We start from the raw sequence: 21479 nt of genomic DNA, 5'->3' as shown, positions 1-21479 counted from the left end.
AAACGAAGTCGTTTGCATATACATTACTTTTTTCGCATTGCTACCTTTTCAATCAATAAATTTGTTATTATCAACTAAGAGTATTATGTAGGATAAAAATATATCTATTATTGTTTTAAAAAAGATATGACTGATAAAGTACCTTTTTCCCCTTTAAACTAATAAATATATGACATTTTAATTTCAATAACATAAATTCTGTAAAAAAAAGGGTAAATTATAAGTTTAATATTTAAATTCATTTTAATACCTAAACTTTTAATTTTTAAATTGTTTTATTTTGGTACTCGTGCTAAAAAATTAGTTTTTATTTCATTTTAGCATCTCATTCAAAATTTTGCTTAATACCAAAATAAGCGCCCAAACTATACTATTTTTCCCAAATAGGTGTCTATATTATTTTTTGACTCATCCAAGTGCCTTACGTTACAAACGTTACCCATTTAGCTATCCGAGCATCGACGACATTAATTTCTCCTATTAAGTTACACGTGTCACAATCTGATATTTTAATTTTTTTTTAAAAATATTACACAAATATTATGATATTTATAAAAAAACTATTTTTTTATATTATAAACAACCCAAAAACCCAAATCTTAACCTTAATCCGCCACCTCCGCCCTTTTCGGCCCTGACATAGTTCCTACTATCCACCTACTTATACGTCGTTGTAGTTTTCTTTGATTGGTCGTCGGAATCGCGATTTTCATCCTAAGGTTCGTAGGGTATAAAACGTTGATTCGTCATGTCACAATTTCATGGGGATTTTGGTCGGAAGGAGGGGAGGCCAGTTGGAGCTTTGTTGTCGCTAAAAGATAGCAGTGGCGTGGATTTAAGGTTTGAAATGAAGATTTATTTTAAAATTTGTGTTTTCTTTTTAAAAATGTATATATAATTTTAATTTTTAAATAAAATTTTAATATTACCAAGTTATGACAAGTGTAACTTAACAGAGAAATTAACACTGTTAACTGCTCGGGCATCTAAATGGGTAACATTAGGCATCGAGATGAATCAAAAAATAGTTTAGGCACCTATTTGGAAAAGAGATATAGTTTGGGCACTTATTTTGGTATTAACACTTTAAAATTTAACATTAAGTTTTAGAAAAAAATTAAAAGTTTAGGTACTAAAACATATCAAAACTGATAGATTAGATACTAAACACATTAAATTTTTAATGACAAATACTAAAATGAAATAAAAACAAACATTAGATATGATTTTAAAGAAATTAAAAATTTAAATACTAAAACATACTAAAATTAATAATTTATGTATTAAATTCGTATTAACAAATCCATAGCCATGGCATTCCCCCAAGTACAAATACCATTTTCTATTCTTAGCGATAATTTGGTAAATTTTCTCAACGAGTGCAATACCAACTCATCATATATAAACAACGAAACGCCTGCAGTTTTCAAATCCTATTTCTCGATTTTCATGTGTTTATTATATTCTCTTCTTCATCATCAGATTCCCATATCATTTTTTCTGCCTTTAATGGTGTTTTCAATCCCTCTTGAAAGAAAAAGTCGGCTCATTTGTCAGTCAAAGCTTCAGCCTTTGTTCGTTTGCTTTCGTTTTCCAGAATCTTGTTTCTTTGTAAATCACGAGACTTTCTTTGATTTTAAGAATAGTTCATTCGTGCTGTAAGAAAAATCATGAAGATTTCTGGAGTGCCCCTCTGAATACGTTATTGTTTGACTCTCTGTACAATCCGGATTCCACCCCTTCAATAATTTTTTTCCCTTTTGCTTCATTTTCCTAAGAAAATGTTGAACCTGGAGGAAAATCCAAAGCTGGTAAGTAAAAACTCTCTGCTATTTTACTTTTCTCCTTTTATTTCCAATACAATTCCTTGATTTGGTTATTAGGATTTAACATCTTCCAACGACATACCCACACAAAAGATATCAGTTTCGCATCATATCAACGGGTTCCAACACACAGCCGATAATAAATCCGATGGCTTTGTCATCGACATGGAAGGTTTCTCTCATGGAGGATCCAATAAAGAAATCAATCAAAATTCAAGACTTACGGTAAGTTTTTTGTTTTTCTTTTTCTGCGAAAACTTCAAAATATTTTTTTTTGAATGACACGTGTTTACAGCTCAATTATACTGTTTCATGCAAGTCCAATTTGCAGAAAAGTCTATCTCGGAAAGGGTCTCAGAGAGGAGGGGACAAGAAGATTATTATAACTTCAAATTGTAACTCCTCAGTGATAAAGATGCTTTTGTCGCCACCTCCCCAAGAGGTATAAACTTTTAGCATTAATTGCTTAGATTTTTTTTCTTCCATTTCTGTAGTCAAAGTTTACCATTTGGTGTTTTTTGAGCTTTTATCAGGAAAATTTTCCCGGAAATTTTTAAAAATGGAAAGTTTTGGCTGTGTTTTTACCCAGTTTAGTGCTTCAGACCATGCACCTTTCTGCACTTTATAGTTAAACTCCTTGGAGGACATAAATTTAACTGGTTAAATGTAGAACAGTTCTTTAGTAGTATTTAGCTAGGTTACTTGGAGTAGAGTGTTTACAAGATACAGGTAGTTTTTAAAGGTCCTTGCCGTCGTATGCTCATTTTTGAATTTGTATCGAAAACGTATACTCGAAATGAAATAAAGAGTCCGAGCTACCTATAGCAAATATGTCCTATTTTCTTGATGCTGTTTCTCTAGGATGCATGTTCTCATGTTTTCTAGCATTTTTTTCCGGTAAATTGCCCGTTTGAATAGTTTATTTTGTGAGATTTGGGGTTGGAGTTATTGAACTGCAACTTCTGTGGCACGGTCTAGCACGGCCGAAAAGCCTGTGACGGGCGCTGTAGCATCAACCAATCAGACCAGCAAAGTGCAAGTTCATCATCAGATCACAATTTCAACAGGCAATATCGCCACTGCAACCGATAGCAGATTCAGTCTACAGAGGAACAATTCCCGAAGGTGTTCATCCCAGTGGCTACTCTATCCCAAGAGGATTCTCTTTCTCTTTGCCACTTTGTAAGCTTCCAAAGCCCATCGTGGACTATATCCTATTTCATCTGCAATTGCATAAACATTTTAACGACTTTGATTTATCGAAATGAAAGCTGTTTTCCCCCTTAAACAGATCCAGCATAGGAACGATTTTGCTAATATATTTCACATTGTCGATCAACAAGACGAACGGAAATGAGAATGCTTTCGATTAGTACGCAGCCCGGGACTATACACCAACTTACTGCTAATTAGAAACACATTGCAAACATAAACATACACATGGGAGCTCATGCAGGGGGAAACGGGAAACAGAAGAGGAGGTTCAAGAAAGAAGAGGGGAGAATGTAGAAAGCTTTATATGAGCCTTCCATTGAAGATAGCTTCATGTGTAACAATTATCAAAGCCTTTTGAGGCTGCAAATCAAAGTTTGGAGATGAAGATGATGACAAGTGCATAACCCTGCTGTGACAAAGATACAGAATCTTTCCCCTTTTAGTAGATGTGTATTTATGTAGCGTATATACCTAGTACTCATGTTCAAGAACTACATACCCTTCAAGTTGATCAGTGTAAATTTCAACTAACTTACCATATAAGAAAGTGATCTCCTCTTATGTACCCCAGTATTGTAAACAAATGCTATAGAAAACATAATTCTAATAAAAAATGAATCTGATTACAGTGATATCACCAGTAACAATGTCTCTGGTTGGAAGAAATTACCGTTTCAGAGAAGGATAATGTTTCTTTACCCAAATATAAGTGTGGATCCTCCACGACGACGACTCAAGATATAGGGTGTGATATTGTACCTGTTGATCACAAACAAGAATGTGCATCAGGTCTCCAACATTATTAGTGATTACTTTGGGCCTAAGCTTGTAACCATATTGCCAAGGGACAATATAGGATGAAACCAAAGGGTTGCAGGTGAAGAAATTAGTAATGAGGACGAAGATGATGGCGTGTGCTCTGGAAAAATCAGGGTTTGCTAGGACTGTAAATGAACTGACCGTTCAACGAACCGTGCGGCGGGAAGTTCGTTTATGTTCGTTTATTTATTAAATGGATGAACATGAACAAGATTTTGCGTTCGTTTAATTAAATAAATGAACACGAACAAAGGGCTCGTTCGTTCATTTACGTTCGGGAACGTTCGATTATATGTTCGTTTATGTTCGTTCATTTATGTTCGAAAAGAGGGCAAGTTGAATATGTTACGACGATTATTGAAGTTGTTTGGATTTCAAGAGGATTGTTTTGTTGAACAAATTAACTTTAAGACTTTATTATGTTCATATAGTTTATTTATGATTTATGTATGTTTTTGTCGTATTCAAACAAATTAACTCTAAAGTTGCAGGTTATATTAATGAATTTTAAGTTGTTATTATTGTTGTTTACTTTTTTTTTACATTCATTGTTGTGTTCGAATAAGTTTGTTTTTTTGTGTTTGTGTTGTTCGTTTATGTTCGTTTATTGTGTTCGTTTATGTTCGTTTATCATTTAAATGAACGAACATGAACAAACTATATTCCTTAATGAACGAACATGAACAAAAAAAATTTGTTCGTTAATTTTCGTGTTCGTTTATTTGTTCGGTTAGAGTTAAATAAACGAACATGAACATATCTCAATTCGTGTGCATTCGGTTCATTTACGTGCATAGGGTCTGCAGCAGTTAAACAAACCATGACTTTGTGCCTATCCATCATCAATGACTATTTTTTTTTTTAAAAAATCATTAAAATATTGTGCTAAAGACAAATTTTATAAATTTTTACCTCATAGATCCATACACATTAAAACCCTAGGAGGGAAAACTTAAAAGTTGGGGCTATAAAAGGATTTTAGTGGGTATCTATGAGTGTAGATCCACATGGAGAAGTATCTACCACCTACTCCAAGACGACAACATAAGTGAAGATCGGATGTAGTGCTCAAAATCACATCCTAGTAATCGGAGATGAAAACAACATGCGAATCTGATCCTTTGGTTGATTATAAAAATGGATAGGGACATTGTGCAGTAATTGGTCCAAAATCACAAGTAGATAACATTGTCCTCATGCGATTAAAGGAATCTTTTTTCGAAAACAAAAAAACCCTAACCCATTCAACTAACCATCAACGGGATTATCTCAGGAAAGGTGGGTTAATATACGACTAATATACGGCAGTACCGGATACATTAAAATGTATTTAATAAATTCGGTTTAGCGGTACCTATTATGTTGACAACTAATAATGTTTTAGGTAGAAAATATGAAAATCTATTAAAAAATTTGGTAACCGGTAAACTTTGGTTATCGGTAAGTATCTATCCTTTTTATAAAAGTGTCCATACTTTTAACATATCAAGTAAATTTTACCGGTTTTGTCATAATGAATCTGGTTTTGTCATATTTTTACCTGTTATATTGTAAAGTATCTATCCTTTTTATAAAAGTGTCCATACTTATTTCACTGTGAAAATATATTTATTATTATCTTTGGTTAATATTGTTAAATTTAAATTCTAAATAATATTTTATAAAATATCAAAACAATCAAATAATTTTATGTGTAAATGAAATTATTAAATTAATATTGTAGGTGGAAAGCATGAAACACTATTAAAAAATTGAAACATAAATTACATAACTTTAAAAAAAAAATATATCATTTTTATAAAAGTGTCCATACTTATTTCACTGTGGAAAACATATTTATTATTATATTTGGTTAATATTGTTAAATTTAAATTCTAAATAATATTTTATAAAATATCAAAAAATCAAATAATTTTTTGTGTAAATGAAATTATTAAATTAATATTGTAGGTGGAAAACATGAAACACTATTAAAAAAAATTGAAACATAAATTACATAACTTTAGAAAAAGTATATATCATTTTTATAAAAGTGTCCATACGTATAAAAGTAGGTCTAAGTCATGAAGAAATATTAAAAAATTGTGCTACCGGTTCGTGTCGATCCAAATAAAAAATGTGTCGATCCAAAACGATATAACAGGTAAAACTATGACAAAACCGGTATAGAAATGATAAAACCGGTAAAGCGCTACCGGATACATTTAAAGTGTCGGTACTTTAATATAAGGATCGACACTTCGTGAATTTAAAAGAGAAGCAGTTTTAAATCCTATAAAGTGTCGATTTAAAAAATGTATCGATCCAAAACGATATACCAGGTAAAAATATGATAAAACCGGTTACAAAATGATAAAACCGGTAAAACGTTACCAGATATATTGAAAGTGTCGATACTTTATATAAGGATCGACACTTTGTGAATTTAAAAGAGAAGCAGTTTTAGCGCCTATAATGTGTCGATACTTTAAAAAAAATATATCGATCCACAACGATATAACAGGTAAAAATATGATAAAACCGATATCAAAATGATAAAACCGGTAAAATTATACCGGATATATTGAAAGTGTCGATACTTTCGTAAGTACGTGTAATAAATTATCGACACTTTCAAAGAAATAGGTAATTATCCTTTCGAAAGTATCGACACCTGACATAAAAGTATCGACACTTTTGTATTTGTATCGATTAAATATAAATAACATATCCGATCAAAATATAAGCTAAATCTCCTTTGAAAATAGATAGAACGGACGAGTTTTTGAAATCGAAGCGTAATTGTTGCTGCATTTCAGAAGGCGTTTCTAAAGCGAAGTTTGTTTGTTTGTTGCTGCAGTCGAATCGAAAAGTATGTTGTCGAAACCCTAATTTTTTATTATTACAGTAATCGCGATAGGGTTTTTATGTGTTGTTTGGGGTTTTGGAGTAAAGAAGCATTTGGGAACGATTGCATTTGGGAACGATTGCAGGTAGAAAGTGATATTCAAGGAAAAATATAAATGTCGATACTTTTATTAAATATTATAGGTAGAAAATGATATTAAGGTTGTATAAATGTGCCGACACATTTTGGTGTGGCCATTCAAATTCTTTTGAAGAAAACCGTTTTACCACAAGAGTAGTTATCTATATTTGTATATTGAATAAAGTGTATGTAACAAAATAATTTGATTTGCGTAAACTGATATATGAAGGAAAAATGGAGTCAATGGGTTGGAAAATTGTTGGTGGAGCAGATGACTTTGAAATTGAGGCCGAGACTCGAAAGCAACCCAAGGGTGGATATATGTACTTCTAGTAAGTATCAATGTCTTTTTGTTATTATTGTTGAAATGGTAATTGGATTAAAGTATCGATAAACTTTAAATTGATTACAAATTTTAAATGTTGACAGTATGGCCGAATGCAAAAGGGGATGAAGGAAGATGGCACACAGAGCGGTTCGGTATGTAAAATGAAATTGACATTGAGTAGTATTTAGTGTTAATGTATTGATTAAGAAACGTTTATGTTTTATATTAGGTGACAAAAGATGTGAGGTCCAAATGGAATTCAATGAGTGATGCTGAAAAGGAACCTTACATCACACAGCAAGGAATGATAGTAAAGAATACAAAGAATGGAGGAAAGCACATGAACATAAGGTATGTTGAGTTAATCGATCTACGGAATCGGCCAAGAGGGGGGGTGAATTGGCAATTAAAAAATTTCGTGGAAGCTTTTGCAGAAAATTTAAAGTAATTGCACAGCGATTTACAGTGGTTCGACTTTCTCAAACAAAGTCTACGTCTACTACCTTAGCTATCCACACTAAGGATTTTCCAACAAATTCACTAATTTGTTCTTTCTTTTGAGGCCAAAGAGATAACCTTACAAAATCCCTCAAGAGTATACCCCAACTCTTGAGAACACTCTTTTTCCCAAAGAGAAGATTACAAATTTGCAAACTTACAAAAAAACCTCACAAGGTAAGATGTTTGCACAATTCTAAAACAAAGAAAAGAACACTCAAGGATAAATACAATTGAGTACAAAAGTGTTCTTGAAATCAAATGAATATTAGATGAAAAATAGGCTTGAAATACTCAAACTTGAGGTTTGATGCTTTCTCTTTGATTCTCTCTTGATTCTAGTTGATTGATGTTTCTTGTTATTGATCAATGGCTCCAGAACTTGTTTAAATACCCCTTGAATCAATTCTGAACGTTGGTGATAATTAGTGGGGATAATAGAGCCGTTTAAGTGTGAAAACAATTAATTTTTCTAGGTGGAGCGTCTCATGCATCGATGCATGATCAAGTATGCATCGGTGCATTCGTGTAAAATTCAAATATTTTGACCGTTGGAACACTTGATGCATCGGTGCACCAAGTGTGCATCGATGCATGAAATGCATTCGATGTTTGAAAAATAGCCTGATGCATCGATGCATCAAATGCATTCGATGTTTTGAAAATATTCAGAGTGCATCGATGCATGGAGAGTGCATCGGTGCATGGAATGCATTCGATGTTCAATTAATTCATCGATGCATCGATGCATAGACTGATGCATCGGTGCATGCCTTTGAATAATTGATTTAAGGCTTATTTTTGGTTCAAAATACTTTGTGAAAATTGTTTCAAAAATAGTTTAAGTACAAATCACAATTTTACACATTTAGTAAGAATTAAAATTGATCTTGAAAAACTTGGAGTAATAATTTGATATTCGGTTAATTGAATCGAATTTGTAAAATCATTTGTGAAATCTTAAAATTCATTTAACTTAATTTGTTATATCGAAATATCAAAAATGTTTTCAACAATCTCCCCCTTTTTGATATAACAAAACATTTGAATAATTTTAAGATTTGTTTAAGAAATTATTTTTGAAATCGATTTTGAAAAACTTCGATTTTGAAAAACTTACTCCCCCTTACTATAGCACATCTTAAATTTTCTCCCCCTTTTTGTTAAATCAAAAAGACTCTATATAAACGTTTTAAACAAGAATTTTGAAAAACATTAGCCAATTGATTTATTAATAATAAGCTGCTAAGATCACAATCAAAAGAGATTAGCCATTAGTTTTCATAAACAATATTCATAATAAAATGTGAAATGGCATAATTGGTCATATATCTAATGATGCAAAATGAATAAAATTCAAACCAAATATATTAAAATTAAGTTCAAACATTCAAGCATCCAAACATCCAAATAAACATAAACATTCAAATCAAAAAGTTTAACAATCCAAGTTCTTAAGTTTAAAACCAAATATCATCAAATAACGTTTAATCATCCATAGCGGAATCGGGAGGAGGAGGAGGATAATGAGCTCTAATTTCAAGAGTAAGAGCATCCATACGATAACGCATCTCCCTCTGAAACTCAGTAATCGTAAACTCCATGGAAGCAAAACGCAGATCAAACGACTCTAGAAAAGATTGGAAATAAGGTGGCGTTTGATCATCTTGCCGAGCTGGTACTTCCTCATCAATATCTCTCATAGCCTTTGAAGCTCTGGATCATTATCAGCGTCAGGAGCTGGAGGAGGAGGAGGAGCACGAGAAGAACTAGGAGCAGCTCGTGAAGAACTAGCTCCCGGGGTTTGCTTACCGGGTCGAAAAGACCATAGTCCGGTGTTCTCATCCAATTTCCAATCCGATTTCTTTAAGGATGTGATATTGATTGGGTTTTGGAGCGGAATAGGATTGTCAAGGGAGACATCTAGGCCGAGTTTGATAAACAAATTGCTTAGTAGACAACCATAAGGTAGGGTTTCTACATGCTTTGAGGGAATGATGTTTATGATATCGACAAGCGCGCTAAAGACAATATGTGGAAAATTGATTTTCTTTTTGTTCTTTATACAGTGCATCCACCATAAGTCTGTAGTACGTAGTGTGGAGTACCGACCTGCGGATGGTCTAAACCACCAAGAGATCATTAAGTGAAGAAATCGATCGTGGTGAGACCTAAAGGTACTGACACTAGCATTAGGAAGATATGGATATTCCACATCTTCCTTCTCATTAAATAAACCCTCGTCATCTAAACCAAATGAGATGCGATGGATTCAGAAGTAATAGTAATATATTGTCCTAAAAGATAGGATCTAATCGCTATAGTACCGCACTGAGTTGTGTTCTGAATACAAACCGCATTGGAATAAAAGATGCGGACAAGTTGGTGAAAGACGATGGGTTGAAGAGAAAATAGTTTATCAAACTTCCATCGGCGAAGAATTGAGAGGTATTCAAATTCAAGTTTTATCATAGCTTGTAGAGAAGGAATACGCTCTTCCCTAATACGATAGGATTGGAAAGGAGTTCATGTACCTAGAGTACAATTCATCCTACGGTTTTCAGGCATGTTAAAACAAGTACTAATGAGGGATGAATGAATATTGGATGGATTTTGAGGTCTAGGAGCGGGAGGACGGTTTTGGTGAGACCGACTCGAGGATGATCTAGGGCGTTTGGGATTAGACATGGTTAGGGAAATCGGAAAAGAAATATCACATGCAATTTAAAAACACATGTATGCACAAAATTCAATCCCAAAACTCAAATGAGTCCTCAATAATTCAAGGTTCTCTAACATAATCCTAATGGGCAAAGTTTTGAAAACTATTTAAAATTAATATCATAATACGCATAGTTTTCATGAAAACAACACAATTAAATCAATAATTTTCGAAATAATTTTTTTTAATTCGAAATTTCTAAATAATTTTGAAAAATTATGCGTTTTTGATGAAATTCGTTGTAGAAACTAGTTTAGAATCATCATATAGCCAATGCCCGATAATTATTTCAAACTAGAACTAATCTAAACTAGTCCTAAGTTCAAAAATTTAATGAAATAGAGTTTTTGTGAAAATACCTTGAAAAATTCGAATTGAGGGGAACGAGGAGATGTTTTGCGCGATTTAATGAGTGTAGCAGGTTTGTAGGATGAAAAACTTGAAGAATCCGATGTTTTCCCGAAGATTTTGAGCAAAAATAGAGATTTGAGGTGAGAGTGGGACGAACGGCCGTGAGTTTATGTTTTAGGTTTTGAGAAAAATGAAGAAGATGAAGATTTTAAACCTAAAACCCGACGGATGCATCGGTGCATGGTCTTATGCATCGATGTATATTCAAGGATGCATTGATGCATTGTTAAATGCATCGGTGCATGAAGCACAAAAATGTCAAAAATCCGTTTTAAATACTTAAAATGCTAAATAATTTGGCTCTAATGGTAATGGCAACTCATATATCAAAAATTAATTATGTTCAATCAATCAAATTAATCTTCAAACTTTATTTGAACATAAAATTAATTTTTATTAAGAATCATAAACTCCCCCTAACTAATAGCAAGAATACAATCAAAAATTATTATTATAAGCATTTTTCAGTATTTATTAAAAGTGCTAAATTATTTTAAACACTAAGTGAAGATAGGTCAGTTAAACCTAATTCTCTTCTAAGTGTCCAAAATCTTTCTTTATCTAAGGGTTTTGTAAAAATATCCGCTAATTGGTGCAAAGTATCAACAAATTCTAGAACTACATCTTCCTTAGTGACATGGTCTCTAATGAAGTGATGTCTTATTTCAATGTGTTTAGTTCTAGAGTGTTGGATGGGATTTTTAGTGAGACAAATAGCACTAGTATTGTCACACTTGATAGGAATAGTACCTACTTCAATTCCATAATCAAAAAGTTGTTGTTTCATCCATAAAACTTGTGCACAACAACTACCAGCTGAAATGTATTCGGCTTCAGTGGTAGATAATGCAACACGATTTTGTTTCTTTGAAAACCAAGAAATCAGCATAGTTCCAAGGAATTGGCAAGTACCGGAGGTGCTTTACCTATCTAATTTGCATCCTCCATAATCCGCATCAGAAAAAGCATGCAAGCTAAAACTAGAGTCTCTAGGATACCAAAGTCCTAAACTAGGAGTGTCCTTAAGGTATCTAAAGATTCTCTTAACAGCTAGTAAATGTGATTCCTTAGGACATGATTGAAATCTAGCACATAAGCAAACACTAAACATAATGTCCGGTCTACTTGCAGTTAGATAAAGCAAAGAGCCAATCATTGACCTATATAATTTTAACATCTACACATTTACCTCCTTCATCTAAATCAAGCTTTGTTGAAGAGCTCATTGGAGTGTTATGAGGTTTCCCATTTTCCAGTCCAAACTTCTTGAGCATATCTTTGACGTACTTAGCTTGATTAATGAAGATGCCATCTTTTTCTTTGCTTGATTTGGAGTCCCAAGAAAAATGAGAGCTCCCCCATCATGCTCATCTCAAACTCACTTTGCATTAGCTTAGAAAATTCTTGGCAAAGAACATCATTAGTAGAACCAAATATTATATCATCAACATAAATTTGAACTACTAATAAATCTTTACCTTTTCTCTTTAAAAACAATGTAGTGTCAACCTTTCCTTTTAAAAAAAACCTTTTTCAATTAAAAAATTTGACAATCTTTCATACCAAGCTCTAGGAGCTTGTTTTAAACCATAAAGAGCTTTTATCAATTTTAAAACATGATCCGGAAAATTTGAATCTTCAAAACCTGGAGGTTGTTCCACGTACACTTCTTCTTTTATAAACCATTTAAAAATGCACTTTTAACATCCATTTGATATAATTTAAATTCATTGAAACATGCAAATGCCAATAACATTCTAATTGCTTCCATCCTAGCTACGGGAGCGTATGTTTTATCATAGTCTATGCCTTCTTCTTGAGTATAGCCTCGAGCAACAAGTCTAGCCTTGTTCCTCACTATATTACCACTTTCATCAAGTTTATTTCTAAAAACCCATCTAGTACCTACAGTAGATTTATTACTAGGCCTTTCAACTAATGTCCATACTTTACTTCTCTCAAATTGATTTAATTCTTCTTGCATAGCCAATCCAATGTTCATCTTTTAATGCTTCTTTTATGTTCTTAGGCTCTATGCATGAAATAATGCAACATAATTACAGATATTTCTAAGAGAAGATCGAGTAGTTACCCCTTTTGATGGATCACCTATAATTTCACCATCCTTGACATAGTTGTACTCTCTTGGAAAAGATACTTCCCTTTCTTCAATGGTTGGATTCTCGAGGGGATCATGAGTTTCCTCATCTTTTGTTTCTTCCTTTGATGATGATTCTCCAACGTCATGTCTAACGTCATTTGCTTGTACAATACCTACATCATCATTAACAGAAGAATTATTCCTTGGAAGGGGATTATCATCGAAAACAACATGTATAGACTCTTCTACAACTAAAGTTCTTTTATTAAATACACGATAAGCTTTAGAATTTAAGGAATAACCCAGAAAAATTCCTTCATCACTTTTAGCATCAAATTTGCCAAGATTTTCTTTACCGTTGTTTAAAACAAAACATTTACATCCAAAAGGATGAAAATAGCTAATGTTAGGCTTTTTATTTTTGAGATTCATATGGAGTTTTCTTTAAAATTGGCCTAATCATTACTCGATTTACAACATAACAAGCGGTATTTGTGGCTTCAGCCCAAAAATATTTTGGCAAATTATTTTCACAAAGCATGGTTCTAGCCATTTCTTCTAAAGTTCGATTTTTCCTCTCAACAACTCCATTTTGTTGAGGGGTTCTAGGTGCTGAAAAATTATGGCTAATACCATTAGAATTACAAAACTCAATGAATCCAAGATTTTCAAATTCAGTTCCATGATCACTTCTAACACTAGTGATAGAGTAACCTTTTCATTTTGGATTATTTTGAAAATGTGATGAAATTTTCTAATGCTTCATCTTTAGTACTTAAGAATAGAACCCAAGTGTATCTAGAATAGTCATCTACCAAGACAAAAGCATATTGTTTTCCTCCCAAGCTAGTAGTTCTAGTTGGCCCAAAAAGATCTAAATGGATCAATTGTAATACTCTACTAGTTGATACATCATTAATAGATTTAAAAGAAACTCGTTTTTGTTTTCCTTTAGCACAAGCATCACAGATTTTATCATTATCAAATTTAAGCTTAGGCAACCCTCTTACTAAGTCTCCTTGAATTAACCGTTGCAAAACACTCATACTAGCATGACCTAGTCTCCTATGCCATAACCAACTATCATGCTCATCCTTAGCAACTAGGCATAAATTAGTCATATCAATAGAATCTAAATGCACCATGTAAATGTTTCCTATTCTATGACCAATAAGCATAATCCGATTAGATGCAATGTCAATAACTTTACAACCATTAATTTCAAATAAGACATTGAATCCTTTATCGCATAATTGACTAATACTCAAAAGATTATGCTTTAATCCATTCACATATAAAACATTCTTAATTGTATGGAAGAGGTATTACCTATTGTACCAATACCTTCAATGTGACCTTTGAATTATCTCCAAAAGTCACTTCTCCTCCATTTTTGGCGTTAAGCTCAATGAACCGACTTTTGTCTCCGGTCATATGTCTTGAGCATCCACTATCAAGGTACCATGAGTTTGAATTTGTTTCCCGTGCCTTGTAGCAATGCTCCTTTCCTACAAACATAGATTAATTTTTGATTTTTGGTACCCAATTCTTTTGGGTCCATATTCATTAGTTTCCAAAATCCTAGTCCCCTTAGGTATCCATTTGTGTAGGATATTTTATCTTTAGTAGTAATGAGTTCTTTAGGAACCCACATACTTCTAATGATTTTTCCATTAGAGGTTCTTGGGGACCTCTATGATTGTAGTTCTAAAACTTTTCTAACAAAGTTGGATTTGAATTTCCACCCCTTTCAAAATGTTTTGTTCCAACTTTATCAAAAGAAGTTTTAAGATCATCAATTTTCTTTTGATGATCATCATTGATCTTTGAAAGTAAATTTTGCAAATCTAAATTTTTCTTTTAAAACTCTTCTAGTTTGATTTGCAAATCTTTGATTTTACTTTCAAGATCGTTGTTGGTTTTGGATATGAGTTTGTTTCATTTTTCAATTTTGAAACATCATTTTTATTTTAAAAACAATTTCTCATAATCCGAAGCCAACCCATTGTACTCCTCAAATAACTCATCATAAGATAAATCATCAAAATCGGATGAGTTAGAGGTTACCTTAGAATCTTTCCCGAATGCCATCAAGCACAAGTTTGCTACTTCTTGTTCCTCTTCATCGGAACTTTCTTCATCGCTCCATGTAGCCACATGACCCTTGTGCTTATTCTTTGATTGACCCTTTTTCTTCAATTGTGGGCAATCATATTTGACATGCCCCGGCTTTTTGCATTCATAGCAAATGATTGGGTCCTTCTCTTTTGGTTCATTTTTGAGGCCTTCATTTCGTTTGAATTTTCTTCCTTGGTAAGGTCTCATCATTTTCTGAACGTTTGGCAAACAATGCCATTTCCTCGTCATCATCATCATTATTAGAATCACTATCATCTTTTGTGGATTTGAGAGCAACTCCAATATTTTTCTTCTTCTCCTTTTCCTTTGGTGTCTCTTCAACTTTATCAAGGTCCACATCATCTTCGAGCATCATCTCATGAGTGAGGAGTGAACCGATAAGTTCTTCAAGAGTTAAGGATGATAGGTCCTTAGACTCGATGATTGCCGTCTTCTTTGATTGCCATGATTTTGAGAGGGAGTAGACTAACTTCCTCACAAGCTTTTCATTTGAGATGATCTCTCCATATGATTTGAGACCATTGACAATCGTTGAAAATCTATCTGTCATAGCTTTGATGTCTTCATTTGGTTTCATCCTGAAATTTTCATAGCTATGCGTTAGAATACTAATTTTTGATTTCTTTACCTCATATGTACCTTCATGTGTGACTTGAAGCTTGTCCCATATTTCTTTGGCGGTTGTACACGATGAAACTCTTCCGTATTCATCTGGTCCAAGAGCACAAAAAATAATATGGATGGCTTTGGAGTTGAGCTGGAACATTCTTGTCTCTCCTTCACTCCATAACCTTGGATGAGTGATAGGCTTGATGTATCCTTCTTCTACGGCATTCCATGCTCCCATGTCACTTGCTTGAATGAAGTACATCATTCTATTCTTCCAATAGGCGTAATTAGCTCCATTGAAGAAAGGAGGCTTGTTGACAGGCATCGAATCAAGACCGGAGTCGTAATTTGAAGTGGAGGCCATTGATGACTTGGTAATCGATGTAACTCTTCCCGAATCGACTCAAGAGGCGATTAAACCTTCAAATAAGTGAGGCTCTGATACCAATTGTTGAGTTAATCGATCTATGGAATCGGCCAAGAGGGGGGTGAATTAGCAATTAAAAAATTTCGTGGAAGCTTTTGCAGAAAATTTAAAGTAATTGCACAGCGATTTACAGTGGTTCAACTTTCTCAAACAAAGTCTACGTCCACTACCTTAGCTATCCACACTAAGGATTTTCCAACAAATTCACTAATTTGTTCTTTCTTTTGAGGCCAAAGAGATAACCTTACAAAATCCCTCAAGAGTATACCCCAACTCTTGAGAACACTCTTTTTCCCAAAGAGAAGATTACAAATTTGCAAACTTACAAGAAAACCTCACAAGGTAAGATGTTTGCACAATTCTAGAACAAAGAAAAGAACACTCAAGGATAAATACAATTGAGTACAAAAGTGTTCTTGAAAGCAAATGAATATTGGATGAAAAATAGGCTTGAAATACTCAAACTTGAGGTTTGATGCTTTATCTTTGATTCTCTCTTGATTCTAGTTGATTGATGTTTCTTGTTATTGATCAATGGCTCCAGAACTTGTTTAAATACCCCTTGAATCAATTCTGAACGTTGGTGATAATTAGTGGGGATAATAGAGCCATTTAAGTGTGAAAACAATTAATTTTTCTAGGTGGAGCGTCTCATGCATCGATGCATGATCAAGTATGCATCGGTGCATTCGTATAAAATTCAAATATTTTGACCGTTGGAACACTTGATGCATCGGTGCACCAAGTGTGCATCGATGCATGAAATGCATTCGATGTTTGAAAAATAGCCTGATGCATCGATGCATGGCTTGTGCATCGATGCATCAAATGCATTCGATGTTTTGAAAATATTCAGAGTGCATCGATGCATGGAGAGTGCATCGGTGCATGGAATGCATTCGATGTTCAATTAATTCATCGATGCATCGATGCATAGACTGATGCATCGGTGCATGCCTTTGAATAATTGATTTAAGGCTTATTTTTGGTTCAAAATACTTTGTGAAAATTGTTTCAAAAATAGTTTAAGTACAAATCACAATTTTACACATTTAGTAAGAATTAAAATTGATCTTGAAAAACTTGGAGTAATAATTTGATATTCGGTTAATTGAATCGAATTTGTAAAATCATTTGTGAAATCTTAAAATTCATTTAACTTAATTTGTTATATCGAAATATCAAAAATGTTTTCAACAATGTATTCATTAAACTTGTAAATACGTTGATACAAAATATATAAGAACTATAACATTATATATTGTTAAAAAATGTAGGAAGTGTCGACAAGATGCAGCATTAAAAGGGTGAATTTATTAATTAAACACCTTAAGGAGAAGGGTCAGTTGAATGTGCTGGGAGAAATAGGTTTTGGATCGTTGGTAGGAGTAAGGGATCGACCTATTCGGAGGGAATTGTGTCGATCCTTGATGGCGCAATTTGATGTCAGGCAATGTATTGCTAAATATGGTGATTTTTCATTTCCTCTCGGGATCCCATGTGCTGCAGCCGTATTGGGGGTAGAAAATGAAGGCAAAAGTGTTGTAGAAGTCTGTAAGAGTAAGGACTGGAAAGCACTTGCCTCCAAATATGGTTTGAAGCATAAGGTGACATATGCTGAAATTGAAGAGGAAATAAAAAGTGGATCTTACGTTGGGGATGAGCTGAAGGCCAGAGTTCTATTATACCTTGTCGGTATCTTTCTTTGTCCAACGGGTAATACGTCAACGAACAAAGAACATATGAAGCTCATTTGTGATGAAGGCTTGAAGGGTGAATTCAATTGGGCTGAATATATCCATTCGAGATTGATTGAATCAATAATCACCTTTAAAAAGGGCAGCCAGAGATACCTCAAAGGGTGCATAGCAATCTTAGAGGTAAATGAGTTGAAGAACTTTTTTGTGTTTTATATAAAAATATAAATTTTATTATAAATGCAGGTTGCACTGTTCGATTTTTGGTCGGGCTGTGAGGCAGTGCCGGCTTATGAAAGAACCGGAGTGGCACGCATCCGTGCATGGGGGAAGGAAGAGGTGGTTAGAGTGATGGTGAAGTTGAAGTTGGATAGAGCGAAGAAGCAAGAAAGGGTAATAAATGTAATTAAATAATATTAAGAATATAATCAATGTCTTAATATTGTAATTTAATTTTGAAGGTTATTGGCAAGGATGTAGAGGAGGCAATGGAGGCAGAGGAGAAGAAAGGAGGGGATGATTGTATTGGGGGATGACGGTGAGTGGGACGATGGTGAGGGAAAACGTAGTAACTTCGACATTTTGATGTCTGAATTGGCTGATATCAAAAAAATCCAATTTGAAATCATGCAAAGACAATCAAGAGTCGAAGAGAAACTTGAGAGAGTCGAAGATACACTTGAGAGGCATAAGGGGGTAGTGGAAGGAAAAATAGATGGAGTGGTGAAAGAAGTAGAGGTGTTGAGGGGTGAAGTGGTGAAAGAAGTTGGGGTGTTAAGGGGTGATATTAAGATGGTGACGGGTGAAAAATTTTAGGGAGTGGTGAAGGAGGTTGTGGAATTGAGGAGTGAACTTACGGGGGTGAAGGGGGTGGTTGATAAATACTTGGATGAAGGAGATCAATTGAAGGGTGAAATAAAAGAGATGAAGAGCTATGTAGAAAAAAAAATACGATGAACTGAAAAAATATGAAGAAGAAAAGAGGGAGGAGGAAGAAGAAGAGATGGAAGAAATGAGGAGGAAGGAAGTCAATGTCATTTATACACCGGAGAGTGTTATAGCATCAGATTTGGATTCGGAATGTCCTGCACCCCAGAAGAAGAAGCAGAAGGTAAGTTGAATAAAAAGAAAACTTAATTTGATTTTTATTATGTTGTTGTGACAAAAATTTGTATGCAAAATTGTAGGTTGAAAAAGAGGATATTCCAAGCGGAATTGATGACATCGAAGCTGCAATTTGTGATTATTTATAGAATAGCGAGTTATAATCGGAGTAAGTGAAATATATTGTTTTGTGAGTGATATTTAAATATTTCATGACAACATATTAATCCTAATGATTCATACAGATATTCTGTAATCTCAATGGGAAATCAATTCGCTACTGTATACGACGTTGCAACATTGAAGCCTACGGAATGGGTTGGCGGTGTGGTAAGTAGAAAGTAGAAAATGTTAAAACTTATTGAATATGTTCTGATTGTGTAATTAATTTTGTTAGGTTATCAATTTGCTCGCCTGGACAATATGCTACAATTCTCAAAAGTCACTCAGGAGGATTGACTACCTTCCATACCTCTTAGCGGTGAGTTAAATTAATAAATGTTGAAAAGTAGTGTTATAGACGGTAAATTAATAATGTTTGTTGCGTAATTACAGCAACAGGCGTTGGATGCCAACAACAAAGAAAGTGTTGAGAGTATTTCTACCTTCTGGGGTCTCATATTGGATAACTATGTGAAATTCACCGACTGTAAGAAGGTAAGACACCATACCAATTGCAAATGATGTTTTCGGATATAGAATGTTGAATTTTGTCAAATTGGGTGTGAAATTTGTTGCAGATCATGATCACAATAAACTACCATAATTCACATTGGTATCTGTTGGTGTTGGATATGGTAGATCGTGTTGCAACAATATATGATAGTATGTTTACAACTGAAGCAGCTAAACAGAGAGTGAAGGATACTAAGAGATTGGTATGTATGTATGTATGTATGAAAGGACATTATGTAAATTATAATGCATAATTTTTTTGGTGCATAACTTCTTCTATTTTAATGCAGATTAAAATATTAGATTCTTATAATAAGAAACGCATTTGGGTTGAATCTTGTGGATCTCTAGGAAAGTATCCCTTGAAAAATTTCAAATTTGTGGAGCATAAGAAGAATAAGCAATTGAATGGGTATGAGATGTTATCACAAATAGAAAGCTTAATTTATGCAGTATTCATCATAATTGACATGTGTGGTTTTCAAATTTTGTAACAGACATGATTGCGGCATGTATGTGATGATGTGGATGGAATCGATCGGTTCTACAGGGGCAACTGGTGATTTTGTAAGTGGATAGTTAAAAAAATTTCGTTTTGTTCTGTTCTGAATATAGGTTGTTGGAGACTGGGATCGATCGCGAATATTAAACGATCTCGTAAGCCACAATCAAAATGAACGAAGACAGGAGATAACAAAAGCTGCCATATTACATAAAAATAACAAAAGGATGCAATGATGTAAATGTAGGGTTAATTTTGTATAAGATTTATAATTTTGTATACGATTTATATTTTTGTATGTGAATATAATTATGAATGAGATGAGAAAAGTTAGCAGTATGTTGTTGTACATGTTTCTTATACACATTAAGGGTCATGTTGATACTTTGAAGTAAAAGGCAATTTACAATATGGCCAACAGGGTGCAACCATAAAGTGTCGATCCATATAAAAAGTGTCGATCCCAAAAACATCGAAAACCAAAAGTATAATGTAATATGTAATTTTTCAATCTAACCGGTACAAGTATACCGGTTTTATGAGAGAATATGTCTAAATATTGTGTCGACACTATTTTAGTTTGTGTCGATATTTTTGTTCCAGAATGAATGGAAAACAGGGTGCAACCATAAAGTGTCGATCCATATATAAAAAGTGTCGATCCCAAAAACATCGAAAACCAAAAGTATAATGTAATATGTAATTTTTCAATCTAACCGGTACAAGTATACCGGTTTTATGAGAGAATATGTCTAAATAATATGTCGACACTATTTTAGTTTGTGTCGATATTTTTGTTCCAGAATGAATGGAAAACAGGGTGCAACCATAAAGTGTCGATCCATATATAAAAAGTGTCGATCCCAAAAACATCGAACCCAAAAGTATAATGTAATATGTAATTTTTCAATCTAACCGGTATAAGTATACCGGTTTTATGAGAGAATATGTCTAAATAATGTGTCGACACTTTTTAGTTTGTGTCGATATTTTTGGTCCAGAATGAATGGAAAACAGGGTGCAACCATAAAGTGTCGATCCATATATAAAAAGTGTCGATCCCAAAAACATCGAACCCAAAAGTATAATGTAATATGTAATTTTTCAATCTAACCAGTACAAGTATACCGGTTTTATGAGAGAATATGTCTAAATAATGTGTCGACACTTTTTAGTTGGCGTCGATATTTTTTGTTCCAGAATGAATGGAAAACAGGGTGCACCCATAAAGTGTCGATCCATATATAAAAAGTGTCGATCCCAAAAACATCGAACCCAAAAGTATAATGTAATATGTAATTTTTCAATCTAACCGGTACAAGTATACCGGTTTTATGAGAAAATATGTCTAAATAATGTGTCGACACTTTTTAGTTTGTGTCGATACTAATTTAAATATCAAGTGTTTTTCCACCGTTCACTATATATAGTACTCTTA

The 21479-nt window shown here is 33.5% G+C and overlaps 1 protein-coding gene across 1 annotated transcript; it reads left to right on the top strand.

The window, feature by feature from the left end:
- The first annotated feature begins 1441 nt into the window (after window positions 1–1441).
- On the top strand, window positions 1442–3673 carry LOC120151239. The gene is made up of 5 exons (XM_039163752.1): window positions 1442–1811; window positions 1884–2051; window positions 2158–2268; window positions 2805–3008; window positions 3118–3673. The coding sequence occupies exons 1-4, from the start codon at window positions 1782–1784 to the stop codon at window positions 2916–2918; spliced, it is 423 nt and encodes a 140-aa protein (XP_039019683.1). The 5' UTR covers window positions 1442–1781; the 3' UTR covers window positions 2919–3008; window positions 3118–3673.
- Window positions 3674–21479: the final 17806 nt, after the last annotated feature.

This window comes from Hibiscus syriacus, unplaced genomic scaffold (genome assembly GCF_006381635.1).
Source record: "Hibiscus syriacus cultivar Baekdansim isolate YM2019G1 unplaced genomic scaffold, ASM638163v2 tig00111036_pilon, whole genome shotgun sequence".
Taxonomy (NCBI): domain Eukaryota; kingdom Viridiplantae; phylum Streptophyta; class Magnoliopsida; order Malvales; family Malvaceae; genus Hibiscus; species Hibiscus syriacus.
The sequence above is the reverse complement of the archived record's forward strand: the minus strand, read 5'-3'. Positions and strand labels throughout refer to the sequence as shown.

Bases quoted from the DNA above. Each gene is read 5' to 3' on its own strand.
- LOC120151239 (XM_039163752.1), top strand. From the start codon at position 1,782: ATGTTGAACCTGGAGGAAAATCCAAAGCTG. The intron at 2,052-2,157 runs GTAAGTTTTTTG...TCCAATTTGCAG, and splicing joins ATCAAAATTCAAGACTTACG to AAAAGTCTATCTCGGAAAGG. The intron at 2,269-2,804 runs GTATAAACTTTT...GGCACGGTCTAG, and splicing joins TGTCGCCACCTCCCCAAGAG to CACGGCCGAAAAGCCTGTGA.